General features: G+C 47.1%; 2 protein-coding genes across 6 annotated transcripts in view; one reads left to right on the top strand and one right to left on the bottom strand.

Moving 5' to 3' along the window:
* The window catches only part of TFPT (TCF3 fusion partner), a 536,610-nt gene that overhangs the window by 295,810 nt on the left and 224,262 nt on the right, over positions 1-16,538 (bottom strand). The gene's annotated exons all lie outside the window — the stretch shown is intronic.
* PRPF31 (pre-mRNA processing factor 31) overlaps positions 1-16,538 on the top strand; it is a 205,509-nt gene that overhangs the window by 98,105 nt on the left and 90,866 nt on the right. For all 5 annotated transcript variants that reach the window (XM_078655005.1, XM_078655009.1, XM_078655007.1 and 2 more), the window contains 2 exons: positions 4,404-4,510; positions 15,888-16,057. In XM_078655005.1, the coding sequence (XP_078511131.1) occupies positions 4,404-4,510; positions 15,888-16,057 (277 nt within the window). The remainder of the gene's footprint in view (positions 1-4,403; positions 4,511-15,887; positions 16,058-16,538) is intronic.

Genomic DNA, 16,538 nt, shown 5'->3' with positions numbered 1-16,538 from the left:
GCATCTAGCAATAGTGAACAATTGGGTTTTTTCCCCCTTGGACGACCCGAGCTATAGTCTAGAGCAACTCTCCATGGGGGTCTGGGGATTTCAAGCCATTCTTTACAGTTCACCCAAAGGTAAAAACACACTTCCCCAAACATACAAAATAGCTCAGATATGGCGGGCCATCATGTTCTTCTTGGGATGAAAGGGGAAGCTTATTGACTTGTCCCTACTTTGGCATCGTGATGCACTCTCCCAGGTGCGTGACCTTCGGGGTTTTTAAAACAACGGGACTTAATAGGAATTTCTGCATTGAGGGATGTTTGGAGGAATGTCAATATGTTCACTTGGGAACAGTTATAGGCCCAGTATGAACTGACTGACCCTGAAGTCTTTAGATACCTCCAACTTAGACACACCCGCGGGACAGAGTCCTGGCTCCGACATTACCTAGTAGGACAGTCTCAATGATGTATAAAAAATTACAGAACTCTCCCGACCTTCTCACCGCATTGAGATCCAAATGGGAGGTGGACATTAGAGACTGTGACGACGGAGAATGGGAGGAGGTGTTGGGGGCATTTCAGGACGTTGCAATGCATACAGGGTTTAGATTGATTTTTCTGCGCATACTGCATCGATCCTACTATGCACGCACAACTCTCAGATGCATGGGGCGCACTTCCACAGGCCTATGTCTGAGGGGCTGAGGAAACTTTCTTCCACATGCTGTGGCGTGTCCAGTGATCCACATTATCTGGACTGACCTGCTGAAAATAATGGAAGTGACTACGGGACCCCCCCCCTCCGCAACCCGTAACAGCAAAGAAATGTATTCTGCATATCGTAGGAGATGAGCCGCCACCAAAATACGGCAGGATCTGGCTCTCACTGGGCCTTATCATAATAAGCAGAACATAGCAGGACTGCGGGGAGGAGTTTGGGTTCCGCGGGTGGGAGATTGGGAGCCGGATTTAGATTGGTCTATGATCAATGAGAAGCCAATTTATCAGAGCTGCCCACACAAGTGGGAGAATCTTTGGGCAGGTTGGCAATCCTGTACAGGGTTCGATATAGAGCCCACCCCAGAGCGTGACAATGGTGAACTGGACACAAACTGTGCCTAAACAGAATGAGACGGTGTAGGAAGGTAGATCCCTGACTATGGTTGCTGCCAACTTTTTGCCTGGTGTTTTGCTGGTTTTCTGACTTAGTTGACCTGGGGCCCTGCTATTCAGGACCCCAGGCCTACTGCTCTCGCTGTAAAATGGATTCCATGTACCTTAGGTACATATCTAATTGGATACTGAGTCACCTTGTCAGTCCCTGTACAGTGTACCTTAGGTACCCAGGGCATAGGTGTACCCAGGGCTACCAGGGGCTGCAGCATGTATTATGCCACCCCTGGCTAGCCATCCAAAATCTGACACAACTGGCTGCTTGACAGCTGGGGCAAGGTGGTGTAATCACCCCTTGCTTTAGATATAGTATACCTATATCTAACCCTAAAAATGGACACACAGATATCCTATCAGTCACTCCTATGGCAGGCCTTAACAATCCTGAAGGCAGAGTGCTTGGAATCGTGTGAGATGGTGCTCTGGCATGAGCTGAGCCTGTCTACGGCTTTCGGGATCCATCCCTTAGCCGTTTCCATGATATCGCATACCATATACTCTTAAGTGCATTATAATCCTCGCGGTTATATGCCAACTCTGGTATCGCTTTATCAAAACATGTCGAGTAAGGTGTCATACGAATTGGAATACTAACCCCTCGCCAATTCTGGCGACTGGGTTAGCATTCCACCCTTCTAGAGGGACACGACATGTATGTAACCTGTAACCCCGGTTAAAGTCAAACAGAGCCTTAGCTCCACAAAATGGATGCTGCCACCGAGACACAAGTCTGCCCTCCTGCTGCTGGGAGTCCTCCCAGAGCAGGAGGCAAGGACAAAGGGTTTCCTGCCAGGGGCGGTGCCAGCACCGTCCTAGACAGGGTTTTGTGTATCCTAGGTAGGCAGGGCTTCAGAGGAAGGTGACTGCAAGTGGCACCCCGGTGCTCACTGTGCATAGGCCGGCTGAAACCAGTTCCAGGGGCACTCCAGCCCCTGGCCTGGGGAAAGCCCGCCAAAGGAGAGGGGTGTAACCACCCCCCTCCTAGTCCCACCCATAGGGCAGGACTTAGTCGCGTGCCAGCCCCTTTTTGCAGGATAAAGGTAGGAACTGGCCCCCTTCCAAATCAGATCATCTTTGGAATCAAGACACGACTTTCTACGAAAGGACATCAAGATTTCTTCTTCAAGATTCTCCCTTGTGACTAAGGAGTAGTCACCATGCATCCGCAGGCACCATCTTAAGAACACTGCGGTCTGCTGCAAGTCCTTCCTCCGGAATCCGACTGCCCAGCTCGACGAGAACCGGCTTCCCTGGCACCTCTGACCTCTACCCACCTCTACAGCCAAGCTGAGAACCGTGGGTGCGACGAGACCTCGAGGGACCGGCCATCTTCAAGACTGCACGACTTCTTTCCAGCACGACCGCCGAGGGATCCCCTGGTGAGTGCTTTGGGGACCGAGAAGCCCCGACCCTGAGCAGCTCCAGCACCGAAGATCAGCCTCCCAGCATCTCCACGATCTGCGTGGGGCCCTTCTGCTTTTTGCTGCTCACCGCGTTGTTTGGCTACTAGCCCGCTGGCTTGTGGCCTTCCTGACGACGCCCGACGACATCACTACTGCTGGTCTGGTTGCTCCAGACTGGCCCTTGCTCCCTTCCAAAAGAGGAGCACCCCGGACCCTCCTGGTCCACGCCAGACGCCATTTTAGGTCCACCGCGTGGGCTTGAATTTGCCAAGACTTGTTGCCCCAATCCTGGGTCCAGCGACGTCGAGAGCATCATCCATCGTGGGACAGCTCGTACCTCCATCCTGGTCGCCGACAACGCCTCCTGGTCCGTGAGACTACAGAGCCCAGCAGCGCCCACTCACCTGACTGCGGTGACTTCGCCCGGTGCCATCCTGGTGCCCCCTTAATCACTGGCTAGTGATTCAAGAACTTGGTCCCCTCTGCTTTCAGGTTTTCTTCTTCCCTGATCCAGGCTTGGATCTCTTCGAACTTTTCTTCACTGGCCGCCTGCCAGCAACTTCTTCTTCAGGCTCCTGGTTCGTCAACGAGGAATCCCGACGTCTTTTCAGACCTATGCAGCCGCAGCCCCTGGGCTAGGTAACTTCGGCATTTCGGTGCCCCAGCATAGCCTCACTATCCAAGGGTCCAGATCCACTGTCGTTTTCGACCTACCTAGTCGGGTTCGCCCGATAACAGTAACTTTGTGAGTTCTAGCTTCCATAGGCTTTTTCCTGCCTTACGCGTGAGAGTTCCCACTCTGCACGTGGTGTCCCTAGGCCTCCTGCTCCTAACCTGAGTGTTCAGTATCGTAGGCCTAGCGTTTCTAAAGCCTCTGAGAATCGTTACTTACCTGCTAGTAATTCGCATTCCACTTTTAGAGTATATGGTTTTTCGTGCCCCTCGGGCATTTGTGTAAATTGTGCGACTTAAAGTATTTTTATAAGAGTTTTGTTGTGTGCTTAGCTCCCTGTCTCATAAAGAGCCAGGGTAGTCTTGTTATAAATAAATACACTGTTTATTTTCATAACAACTTGTGTGGTGTCCTTTCACTGGGTGTTCAAGGGGTAATGTGATGGTAAAACAGCTGGCTTAACACGCCCTCTAGAGTCCCTTAGACTGCTCGTATCCATGCTACTAGGATAGCTGGTCTATAAGGTTGACTTACAACCAATCATCAATAAGGGTTGTTTGGACTGATATATAGTGATCACTAGAATAGTGAACACTGCACATCAGGCCAACTTCTCACAGACGGTAAAATATGTAGACTGCCGTAACTCAATTTATTTCCCAGATGTGAATTCTGGAGGTCTCCACTGCTAACATGATGTATCAAAATCGATACCTAATGGTCTCTGTATTCTGCTTTGTGTATACCTTTGTATTTACTGTATGTATTAAAATCAATAAACAGATTTTTTTTTTTTACAAAGACTGCCAAAAGTAACCACAGAAGGATTTCCAGTGACAAAATGCTAAGAAATAAGTGACCTGCTCAAAAACGTGCAAGTAAAATGTTGTTGTTTGGTTGTGTTCAATGTAAGGTACCCCAACACCTATCTGATCTAGCTCTCTATAAATGGTTAAAAGAAAAAAACAAAGCCAGAATTGAAACACTAGGGATGTATTTAGTTTCTAACAGATTCTTAAGGTCACCTTTATTGGGAGTAGAGAAATGTCCTTAGGGTATGAGGTCAGATTAAATATAATTTTTTCAAGCTGCCACTGAGGTGTAAATTTGTGTTCAAGAAAGCATCTGTTACTTATCCAAATAATGGACATTTTTGTGTTTCAGGAATTGGGAAATAGTCTGGACAAGTGTAAGAATAATGAGAACCTTCAGCAGATACTCACCAATGCCACAATCATGGTTGTCAGCGTAACTGCTTCTACTACTCAAGGGTATGCTGTTCGTTTATACATGCTTTCTTGTATCACATTCCAGCCTCTTTTTCACACACAAGGGGCACGCTGCTTGTTTTATAACCAGGTCCAAGACCTCATTTTGCCTCTACTTCCCATGGCATCCTTCTTTTTTTCACTTTGTCCTATAATGCAGACCAGCATTCACTTCCATGGCGCCCAGGATATGATGATTATTTGTGATCTCTGCTCTGACTGCACAACCCAAATTATTCTGCCTGTTTTATACCCTGTATTAGGCATAACATATCTGTCCTCCTTATCCAGACTCTTGCTGCCTGTTACTGGCCTGTATCACAGACCTGAATTCACAACCCAAGTGAATACTGTGCGTTTTACACTTGGTCCTTCATCACATACTTGTTTCTACACCACAAGCTGCTGATGACCATTGTAATTCTTTTTCAATCTCCACCTATGCTCTGTGTCCTTTGTATGGGGTATGCTGCTACTCAATGGCACAAAAGATGGTGCCCCAGCACTTGAATGTTGCTTATTTTAAGCGCTCATGGCGGACTGTGGGTGGCAGTCTCATCCCCGGCCATCTTACTTCTCCAACACTGTATATTTTATTGATTCACATGCTTGAATGATCCCTCATCTTCACCCTGGGAATCCTCTTTAGCTGATTGTAAGAAAACTTGGATTATCAATTGAAGTAGGTGACTACACGCCTCAAGGAATAATAACAGCCCTTGTCCGGGTGAATCCTCAGTCACTAAATTAACCTGAACACGACCCCTGGTAGCTATGGCACGGAGCAGATCGGCTGCACCATGTGCCTGTGTGTGTGTGTGTGTGTGTGTGTGTGTGTATGTAGTAATGAATTCAAAACAGTACAAATCTGAATCCAAATTATAAAAATAGAGTACAATTTAATAAATGAAATAAGCCAAAATGACAAATTCTGTAAGGGAACTGGAGAAGTGAATTTTTAAAGTTTAAAGTAGGAATCATGCCAAAAATGTACACTTATCCATGATGGTTACGGTAGCCCAGGAGCTAGGCACAATTTGAAAGATGCCAGAGATGAAGCGCGGATCGAATACACCAACCAGATTCGTCCTGGTCAAAGATTTTGCCTTCCGACTCAAGTCGTTGGGCCCCAATCCCCCCCTCAGGGTAGGAACTTGTAGACTCCGTGCATCAACAGAGTCTAGTCCCGCTCCCTAATATTCGTGCTAGCGCTAGAGCCCCTAGCAGCATGGATTCGACCAGAGCCGATTTGTAAGGGGAGTCACATGGGGAGAATCATAGGAAGAGTGCATATCATAATATGCAGACGATATCCTTTTCTTTATGTCCAACTCCCCGCCACGATTACCCGCCTTACACACATTCTTCGCACCTTCGGTCAGTACTCCGGCTACAGAATAAACTGGGGCAAATCCCTCATGCACCTCATAACAGGTGCTATGCCCACACTACCCAGAAGTGTGGAGCTACCTTTGTCAGTGGACATTTTAAGTACTTAGGACTTCACGTCGCCATGGATCTGGCCCTTTTTTACCACCTGAATTTAGCCCCCCCTCCTGGAACGCTTTATGCCAGATGTGGAACATTGGAAAACTTTGCCGCTCTCATTATTTGGGCGGGCGGTGATGTTCAAAATGATGACACTACCCCGAATGCTTTATATTTTGCAGAATACCCCTCATTAAGTGCCAGATAACTTCTTTCAATCCAGTGGATCCCTTCTCCGTTCGCTGTTGTGGAAATCTGGCATGCCACGGACTGCTCTTTCTAAGTCAGCTAAGTACTTACAAGGAAAGTCCTCTTGAAGCTTGTTGTGTCCCTTTAGCCTGAACCGGAAGTCAGCCTTATGACCATTGGAGTCCACTTATTTGTTCTGGGTACAAGAGGGAGCTGGTCCAGTCCTTTAGGACTCATCACAGGTAGCAGGTCAATTCCTCTTCTGTCTTCCTCAGGTCCAGGAGTGTTCTGAAGTGGGTGCCTAGAGGTGCCTCATTTTCGCATTCCACTAGATACCCATTGTGAATGACTCCTGGGCATGCCCTAACCAATTGGTTAAAAGTTCCCAGTGCCAACCCTACTCACTTTGGACAGCTTCAAGATGGTGAAATTATTTGGCAACACTAACCTTGTGCTCAGGGGGTGGGAGTGTACCATGGTATTCCTAGTGTCCTTCCACATTTGATTACCTCTAATAACTAAATCCAGTTTGAATCAGCCACTGTACCCCCGCTAAACCTAGAAACAGAATTCTGGTAGGAAAAAAGCAAGATTTCCAGCAAGCAGACAGTAGATACACAGGAGTTCTTAGTAATTATGCCACACTTGAAAGGAAGGAAACGAGATGCTATGTGAATGTATACCCAGCAAACCTGGCAAGCAGGATTTGACACTGAAAAATGTCAAAAAGGATGCTCACGGCCTCCACCCTTCTGAGCACAATGGAGCCGTCCCTGCCCATTCATGGTGCCCTGTCAGTCACATTGATCTATTGTGTCGCTCCTGTACAGCATTCTATGCATATTCAAATTCTAAAACATGGCTGGGAGAAGTTTGAGACCAAATTCAAATTAGTCTCCTGGAATTAAAAGCAGGGGAAAGGTAGCTTTCTAAAAGTTAATTTTCCTTAATAGTGATTCGAAATCAGGGTTAAGAATTAAATTAGATATTTAAGATCTATTAAAAATAGGGGTTTCCTTATTTTTGTAGCTAGATTCCCGAGATACTGTATTAGGATTTTAATATGTAATCTGGTTTTCCACATAGGGCAGCTCGGCCTGCAACAGTGAAAAATAGCTTTTGGCTGCTAGTCACTTTAAGGCCATTTTAAGTTTACATTTCTATGTGCTGTAATAAATTCCATGCTCCATGCCTTGTGGACAATGAGGCTTGCATAGGGTTGACTTAATATTTAACAGGGAAGTATTTACCTGTCAAAATATTTATTTTGGCATTGGAAATTGCAGTTTTTACACTGATACAGTGGTAGGCCTGAAGCCATGTATGCACTGACACTGTATTGAATGGCAAAATAGGTGCTGCGGTCCACCAGTGACATTTAACTTCCAGATCCTGGGTGCACTTAGAATAGGGACTGATAGGCAAGTTAAATATGCCACTTCGGAATACACAAATTCATCCATGAGCGGCATGCATGCCAATAGATTAATCAATTCACAGTCCAGAGGTTCTTAGTGCCACACTTCTTTGGACTTTGGGGGAGATAGGATGTGACTCGTGGCACCGTACATGGCTGTAACAGAGCTACAAGGTACCTGGATATAGAGACGCCTATTGCTGCTTCTTGTGTGATTACTGCCTCAAAGGAATTTTTTTTTTTATATATATATATATTTTTATTGATTATAACACGAGTAAAAATGTACATAACGGGTGTCATTTGGTGGGACATATTACAGCGGTGAACGGGCGAAGGAATTGAGGAAATAAGTTACAATTATAGGCATCTGAAAAATATCAATACCAGCTTAGAGCTGAGGCAAAACAATACGATACAGATAACCATAAGCAAACCTTATCAGAACCCGCCCACCAGGAATACAGGATACGCAGATTGGACACTAGACACCCGGATATGAAGGATAAAAAGATCAGGAGAATATGCCACATCTCTTGTGAAGAAGGGAGAAGGGAATAGAAAGGTCATAGAACAAAATAAAGGAAAAATAAAAAAAATAAACCCAACCCCCCACCCTGCACCCCTGCAGATGGCTATGACCTAACCCCACTAGCAGCGTGCCTGTCGCCCCCTAAACTACACCCCAAGGAAGGGAAAAGATGGAGGAGGAGATGTATTACAAGACGATACGGACTCCCCTCCCCCCCCCCCCCCCCCCCCTGCCAAAAGCAGACATCTCCTACCGTGGTATTAAGCAAGTTATAACAGACTAATAAGCAAACCAATAAGGGAGCCACTGACAGATAAAAGTCCGTCCCGCCCAGCCCCCGGTACCACAGAGGCAGCAAATCCCTTTTCGATCGTAGCAGTCACACCAAACCCAGACAATAAGAAGTCCATCTGGCCCGCATTCCCACAGATACAACCCAGCAGAGCCAAAAGAAAGTCACTGTACCGAATTCAAGTCAAATTTAGCCCTGGCCCTTACGATCCAGTGCACAAACCCCCTCCAGTAGAACCAATATAGTAGCAAAAGAGTCAAAGCGTTGTTGAAAAAGGAGATCAATATAGCCTGAAAGAGTCAAAAAAGTTAAGTCTCGAAGTCTAGCGGATACACGAAAGTCAATCTAAAAAATATTAGTGGAGGGCTCCAGAAGAGAAGGAAGAGAGTCCTGTGCGGGCGATGACTTTGCCGATCTTGCTAGGTGTTCAGGGGCTCCAGTAACGTACCGCTGTAATCGTGCGGGTACAATTGGCACCAGTTTCAGAACATATTCGGGCTTCTCCTCACGAGGTAGATCAAGCTTCGCGGGGGTAACCGTATGTTGCAGGTCTGACACAAGGCCGGAGTCCGGTCTCAAACAAACAGTCTCGAGGCGCGCAGTCAAATTGTGGAGAGCAGCCTCCAGCTGCAGGCGAAGAGCCCCGATGGCGGCCATTACGGTCCCCAGGGTCGGTCCACACACCGTCCGATCCATCTCCGCGTGAACGATAATAAAGCAGACCTTCAACCCCGGAGGCCGGCTACTCCGGGGGAACCAACAGGCGCGGAGTGGACGGAGGCGACTGGCGACTCACAGGCTTGGCAACCTTTACACCACTGCCGAAGGTGGGGGCCCCACCTGCGGACCCCGAGGGCTGCAGCAGGGTCCCGGGACCTGGCCCCCCACCCACCGCGGCGACCACGTCTCGTCGCCGTTCGTCCAGTATTCTCAGGGACCAAAGACCACCACCAGGATAGAGAATATATTCCACTCCGATGAGACCGGACTCTGCCGGGCACCCGCGGCCGATGTTGTTCAACTGAAACCCGGCTGGGCCAGTACTCGAGGCCCCGGCTTACACCCTGGAGGAGGCCCAAAAATGCAAGACGGTGTAACTTCGTCAATAAAGGCGATAAAAACACTGGGATTGCCCCCCTGGGCTCAGCAACGATTCAGACACACGGGAGTCTGGCGGGAGGTCAGGATGACGTTCAGGATAAGTCCGCCAGCGACGGAGGTCGACGGAGCCGGGAGCTTATGCGGCCATCTTGGTTGCTTGCTTAGCTCCTCCTCAAAGGAATTTTTCATTAACTCTACCTCTTAGAAGAAGTGTGGAACAAGAACCACTGGACTGCGACTTGATTTGTGTATTTGTATGTATGCCGATCATGGTCGGATCAGGAGATGTATGCAACGATCCCTGAATGAGACCAAAAACAAATATCTCTCGAGCTAAAACAGTTTGATTTGCATGTGCATTTTAGAACCCTGACACCGCTCACTTCGTGCCCGGATTTATTCTAGCGTTCAGAGTGGTTCAGATCATTGGCCCCGATGAAGTCTTTTGTAAGGTGAAACTCGTTTGGTTGCACTTTTTTGGAAATGTATATTAAAGAAAAATTCTGCATCAAGACTTATGATCATCTGTCTATACTAAATATCATAGCTGTACATTAAGAGGTTAGCACATGTATATACAGTTACAGTCTGAGTTAAGGGAGGAGGACAAGTTAGAGGCTTGCGACTAGCAGTCCTCAGTCTCCTTTCAGGTCGTTGGAGGCTTGTGAAGTCTCTTCCGGTGATGCCATCTAGTCTGCCATGTGGTGGAGGAGCCATCTTCGCTAAAGAATTTCAGAGGTTGTGCCAGGGTTTGGACTCCGAGTGTGGCTACGCATGGTGGGTACCATCTGTAGGGCCTGATTCCTCTCCATGTTTACTTGTTCCAGATTTGGAGCAGTGCCAGGCACCAGGGCGCAACTCTTCCCCCTCCCCCAACACACACACTGCTAATGCCCCCAGCAGCGTCCCCGAGGGACATCTCTAGGTCGCGTTGATTCAGTGTTTGTAGGGCGTGTTCTGCAGAGTCGAAAAAACGCACTGTACCGCATGCCATTACTTTGAGATGAGCAGGGAAAAGAAAGAAGTATTGTATGTCCAGTTCTCAGCGTTCCTGCGATAAATTAGCTCCTCAGTCTCTGCACTGCCATGGTGTAGTGAGGGAATAGCATGACGGAGGCCTTTTCTACTTTTATTACTTGCAGCCTACGTGCTTTACGTAGGATAGAGTATCGGTCTCTGTAATTAAGCAAACTGAATAGGACGGGTCTGGGTTTAGAGCCGAGTGGCAGGCCGGTGCGCAGTGGGCTTGTTAAATTTTAAAGAGAGGAGAGTGCTGTGCCTGGGAGCACAGTACGGGTGCAGGTGTCAGCATAGTTCACCGCATCCAAGCCATCCACACCTTCCTGGAGGTCCATCGCATCTTCCTTCTGGAGCGGCCCTCCACGTTCGCCGCCCTGCATTCCAGTGTGTGCACACTGTTCATCAGAACCTGCACTATAGAGGCCAATTCATTCTTTGTCGGTTGAAGTTCAGGCTGCGTTTGCTCAACACTTTGTACTTTATCTGCTAGTCTGTGGTGGTCATCTTGTAACAGATGAAAGCCCTTTGTAACTTTGTTTATTCTGCTTTCTAATGACTGGCACATCTGTTCAAGGTGTGCCGCATCATCAGGACCCAGCGCGACCGGAGCCAGACATGTGCACATGCTCCCAGCCATCCCCTTACACCCTCCTCCCTTCAGGGGGCCACGCTGGGCCTCCGTAGCCAGCCAGACCCAGCAGTTGGGACCCACCGCACAGATGTCTGTTAAGGCTGGGGGCAGGTATTAATAAGGGCCAGTGAGGCAGCAGGGGGCTCAGTTTGCATCGCCTCAGTGGACTCCCCGCTCTTAGCAAGTATGTGTTGTTGACCCCCGGGACCTCAACGCTGAGAGTGTCTTTTACAGATGGCATGCAGGCTGGCATGGGGGTTTGATAGCGTGTCTCGCTGACCCATCAGATTGCTGGCCCGTTATCGCCTCCTGTAATAGGCGTGTCAGTGGTTGGGAGGCTCCTCTAAGGCACGCGGTTCACACGACTCAGAAGACTTCTCAAGACCTGGCTTTTCGATCAGTAGCTGCCACCCTCCTCCCCCCCCCCCCCCCCCCCCTTGAGACTCTCAAGGGTATGTAGCGCGCTTTACAAATGATATTGATTGATTGACTCTGTCGCCCGTAGGATCTGCTTATCCAAGTCAGGACCAGCGGCCTGTCCGGGCCCGGAAGGCGCTGTCCTCCTGGGCTCAGCGACTGCACTCGGCTGATCTCCTCGTGGCGGTGGTCCTCTGTAATTTTTATTTATTTAATGCTTTTTTATATAGCGTGGACTTTACCCGAAGGTGTCAGAGGGCTGTACAATAGAACCAGTTATGTTACATGAGAGGAATGTTACAAAATAGAACGTTACAAAAAATCAACAGGAGACTAGAAGAGGTAGAATACAACCATGGAAGGTAAGAACACAATACAAACACATCAAGCAGGGGTGAGGAATGTACAAGAAAATACTAGAAATTTACAATGAACGAACTTCCTAGAGGGGTCTGAGAATGAAGGTATTAGTTCTGAAAGTGTCTTTGGAAGGGAAGAGATTTGAGGTCCGCTTTGAAGATCCGGATAGAGGTGGTGGCACGGAGCAATGGAGGAAGAGTTCCAGATTCTCACCGCATTACCGGAGAACGATTGAGCCATCGATCTTTCCCTTTGGAAGGAGGGGGGCTCAAGCATAAAGTTTTCCGCATTCCGATAAGGTTTCAAGCCTCCTGACATTTTCAGTTTATTCGCCAGGTAACGAGGGGAGGAAGTGTGCAAGGCTTTGTGGGTGATTCAAGCAGTTTTGTAAATCGATCTTGCCTCGATGGGAATCCATCGAAGAGAACACAGGATAGGAGTGATGTGGTTACTTCGTTTGGACCCTTAAATAAAGCAAACTGCTGAATGGAGGACGGATTTGAGGGGGGAGAGGTGACATTTGGCTAGGCTAGTCAGAAGAGAATTGCAGTGATCCAGTCTAGATAGAACTAGTGATTGGACCAAGGTATTTAGGTCTTTCTCTGGGGAAAAACCGACAAATCCCCCACAGAAGCAGCAGATAGTAACATGCGTTCTTAGCAATGGAGTTTATGTGGGAGATTAGGTTGAGTCTTTTGTCAAGTATGACACCTAGGGATTTAGTGCTGTTGACATGATGGGTTTATTATTGAATTAATTCAGCTGGTCCATCCAGGATTGAACGGGAGGAGGGGAGAGAGGTAGATGGGAGGAGGAATACAGTTTTGGAGGGATTGAGAATGAGTTGGTGAACTAACATCCAGTTGTGAATAGATTTGAGAGTAGAGTTGAGTAGTGGGAGATTGTGTGCAGAAGATGCCTTGAGGTAGATTTGAGTGTCATCCGCATAGAGATGGTAGTGGATCCCAGCTTTACTTAGGAGGTTCTCTAATGGTTCCAGATGGAGATTAAACAAAGTGGGTGCAAGGATAGAACATTGGGGGACACCTTGGCCTACCGTCAAAGGAGACAAAAGACTGTCTGCTATCTTTATCATTTGGCATCTGTCCGAGAGGAATGATGTTAACCATTTAAGCACTGTGCCTTCCATGCCCATTCTCTGTTGAAGAGTCTTAAGGAGGGTGTTGTGATTAACAGTGTCAAAGGCTGCAGAGCGGTCAAGGACAATCCGAAGGCATGATTCTACAGAATCGAGTATGTGCAGCACATCCTCAATCGCTTGCAGCAGGGCTGTTTCAGTGCTGCAATTTTGAATGAAGCCAGGCTGGAACACGTCAAGGAGATAATTGTTCATAATATGTAGGCAAAGTTTTTTCGCCAAACACTTTTCTGTGATTTCTAAAGAAAAGGGAGGTTGGTGATGGGGTGGAAGTTGTTTAGGTCACTCGCATCTGCGTAGGTTTTTTTTTTTTTAGAAGAGGGGTAACCCGTCCTGTTTTGAGGGCAGCTGGGAGGGAGCGTTGACTGAGGAAGAGATTGACCAGCTTGGTCCAGTAAGTGTATTGGTGTAGAAATCAATGGATCAATGGCGATGACACAGGGGTTGGGGTCCGAAGAATGGTTGGTGGGTTTGTTTTCGAGAAGGTAATCTTCTGAAATAGCGGCCAAGTTCTGCCAAGTGACTAAGGATTTTCGCTCCTCAATGGGGGGGTGGGGTGGGAGAACTGATCCACCTGTGATTTGACCTTTTCATCAAAGAATACAGCAAATTCTGCCACTTTATTTGGAGAGTCCTCAGGCTTGATGGTTTGGGTAGAGCAGTTAGGGTTTTTGATGACGTTAAAACGTTTTTTGGGTCTGTTACTTTCATCATAGAGCTTTATTGAACCAAGGTGCTGAGGGGGTGGGTCTTTTCCTTTTGCTTTGGAGTGGAGCGATCTTATCGATTTTGACTGCTAGGACTGATCGGCAATGGGAGGTGAGATCGTGGGCATCCACGTTAGGGACTAGTTTAGGGAGTGAACGCATAGCAGAATTGCATAGAGTGTCATGGTCAATGTTTGTAGTGTTGCGGAACCCGGTATTAGCCCTTTTAGGTTGGCTGAGAGTTATAACGTGCGATAGGTGAAAACAGAAGGGGATGAGTAAGTGGTCTGACCAGTGTACATTGATAGGGGGAGCAATAGTAAGTAAGTCAACTTTTGATATAACAAGGTCCAGGATTAAGCCCTTAGTGTGTGTAAATTCTGAGCAGTGTTGGAAAATATCATTGGCTGAGAGAAAGGTGGCCAGCTTTTTGGCAGCCGAGTCTTCCAAAGAGCCCCAGTGGAGATTGAAGTCACCCAGGAAGATCTGTCTGTCACTTTGAGAATATTGGTCACTGATTAAGTCAGTGAGTTCCTTCAAAAAGGAAGAGCAGTTACCGGGCGGGTGGCAGATGGCATGGAACCTGAAGGGTGAGCTGTGATGTACTTGAAGTTCTAGGGATAGGCATTCAAATGTACGGAAGAAGATGGTAGGAAAGGCTTTAATTTGAGGGAGTTTCTGAAGATGATGGCGACACCTCCCCCAATTTTGTCTGCTCTGTCGTTTCTGAGGATAGAGTAGTCGGTAAGTATCAGAAGATCAAACAAAGTATGAGAGGAGTCATTAAACCAGGTTTCAGTGAGGAAGAGCATGTCAAGATTGTAGTGGGTGATAGTGTCAGAAATGTCCAGTTTGTGTTTGATCGCAGATCTGCAGTTGTGGAGCAAACCATGTAGCTCTGACGCAACTGTTTTGGTGATGGGGATGTTTGGGCTGTTCAGGGAGATGGGGATAAGATTCTTGTATGAGGGTGCCAGGGAAGAAGGCTGGTTATGACTGTTGGAAGAGATGGTCTAAATTGTGAATTAAGTAGAATTATTAGGAGAGGAAAGTGGAGGGGGATTGACGTTGTTAGTCTTGTAGCTTGCCAGTAAGTTGGCGATGCAATCTCATACATCTGATGGCTCGACAACGCTCTCAGCAGCCTTGGGGCCGGTCCGGGAGCAGGATGTGGCACATAGGCAGTGCCTATGTATAGTGGCATGCAGGATTAAAGGGGGATACGGGGCAGCAGTGCAAAGCTTCCCTAAGACACATCTGCCATCTTGACCCAGCTAGCCAGTCCCCCAATCCCCCACCCCCATTTACTGCCTTCCATGCTTAATTCTTACTGCTGTTGTAGTCTGGATTCAAGCATGTGAATCAATAAAATATCAAGGTTGGAGATGGGGTTATTTATTTATAACTACAGTTCTCCAGCATTTTTATCTTTCAGAATCACATGCCTAGTATGCAAACCTCTCTATCCTTGTTGAGAAAATCTAAGTTATGGAAGCCTCTGGAAGAGTGAAGGTTTGAGTGTCTCCACTGAAGGGTTCACAAACGGCACATAATTCATGGTTGGTTTAGTGTTCAACAAGTATTTCAAAATTGGTTTTTAAACCTTCTCTACTGAGAATTTAGTCTTCATACTGGGAATAATTCAAGCATGTCAGTTTATGAAAGATAACGATCAGTGAACTGTAGTTCTCGCTAGCTTTTGTCAGCTCAGTCCTTTTGTCTACACTGCACTTGAAGAGTTGACCACTTTTGTGGCACATTTACCAAAGTATATTTAGAGCGTCTCTTGTTTTCTAGCATTATTTGGATATTCTGCATGTTTGAAGTACTAATAATAATTACTTCATGCATACATTTACTTATTGTGCATACTGGATGTTTTTATGCTTTCTGTAAAAGTTTAAAAACTGCTTTCTGGTGTATAGAATGCCATATAGTTTTTGCTGCAGTCTTTAATATTTGGAAGTGCCATTGTCTTGTTTGTCAGGCTGTTGAAAAATTGCTTGTTAGATTATTTTCTAAAATCTCATTGGCTCTCTTCCCTTCTACCAACTCTGGCATGCTCAGGCAACAACTGACTGAAGAGGAACTCTTTCGGATCGAAGAGGCCTGTGACATGGCGCTGGAGCTCAACCAGTCCAAGCACCGTATCTACGAGTATGTGGAGTCGCGCATGTCCTTTATTGCTCCCAACCTTTCAGTCCTTGTTGGAGCTTCTACTGCAGCAAAGATCATGGGTGAGGCACCCAATACTGAGACTTCTTCTCCAGGCTGTGTGATCTATGCAACTTTTGATGTGTGGTTTTTAGTGTTTAACTCCTGATACTGTAAAAAAACGTGCTCACTTCACGGTGGCAAATTAATGTTAATTGTTTTCTTGTTTGGGGGTAACAGAAGTACACTTGCTATATGCGCTGGTTTTAGTAGATGGAAGTGGAGTAGGGATCTGAGGGTGGGTTTTGGTGAATGGACCACGCTGGTATAGTGGAGGGGAGCAGTGGTGGCATACAGATTTATTATGGTTGTGGTGGGTGTCTAGTAGGATATGTCTGGTTGCACGCTGGCATGGACAGTGGGAATCTGACCTGGAGACAAGCAGTTGTTTCTGGGATGTAATTCTGAATCATGGGTTGCACTGTGGATTTTCTTCTACATTTTCTGACCTGCTGTAATTTTGCGGTCATGCTAGATTTGTCGAGCCAACTCCGGTAACTTCAC

This window comes from Lissotriton helveticus, chromosome 7 (assembly GCF_964261635.1).
Source record: "Lissotriton helveticus chromosome 7, aLisHel1.1, whole genome shotgun sequence".
Classification (NCBI taxonomy): Eukaryota; Metazoa; Chordata; class Amphibia; order Caudata; family Salamandridae; genus Lissotriton; species Lissotriton helveticus.
This window is presented reverse-complemented; position numbering and strand designations above follow the sequence as displayed.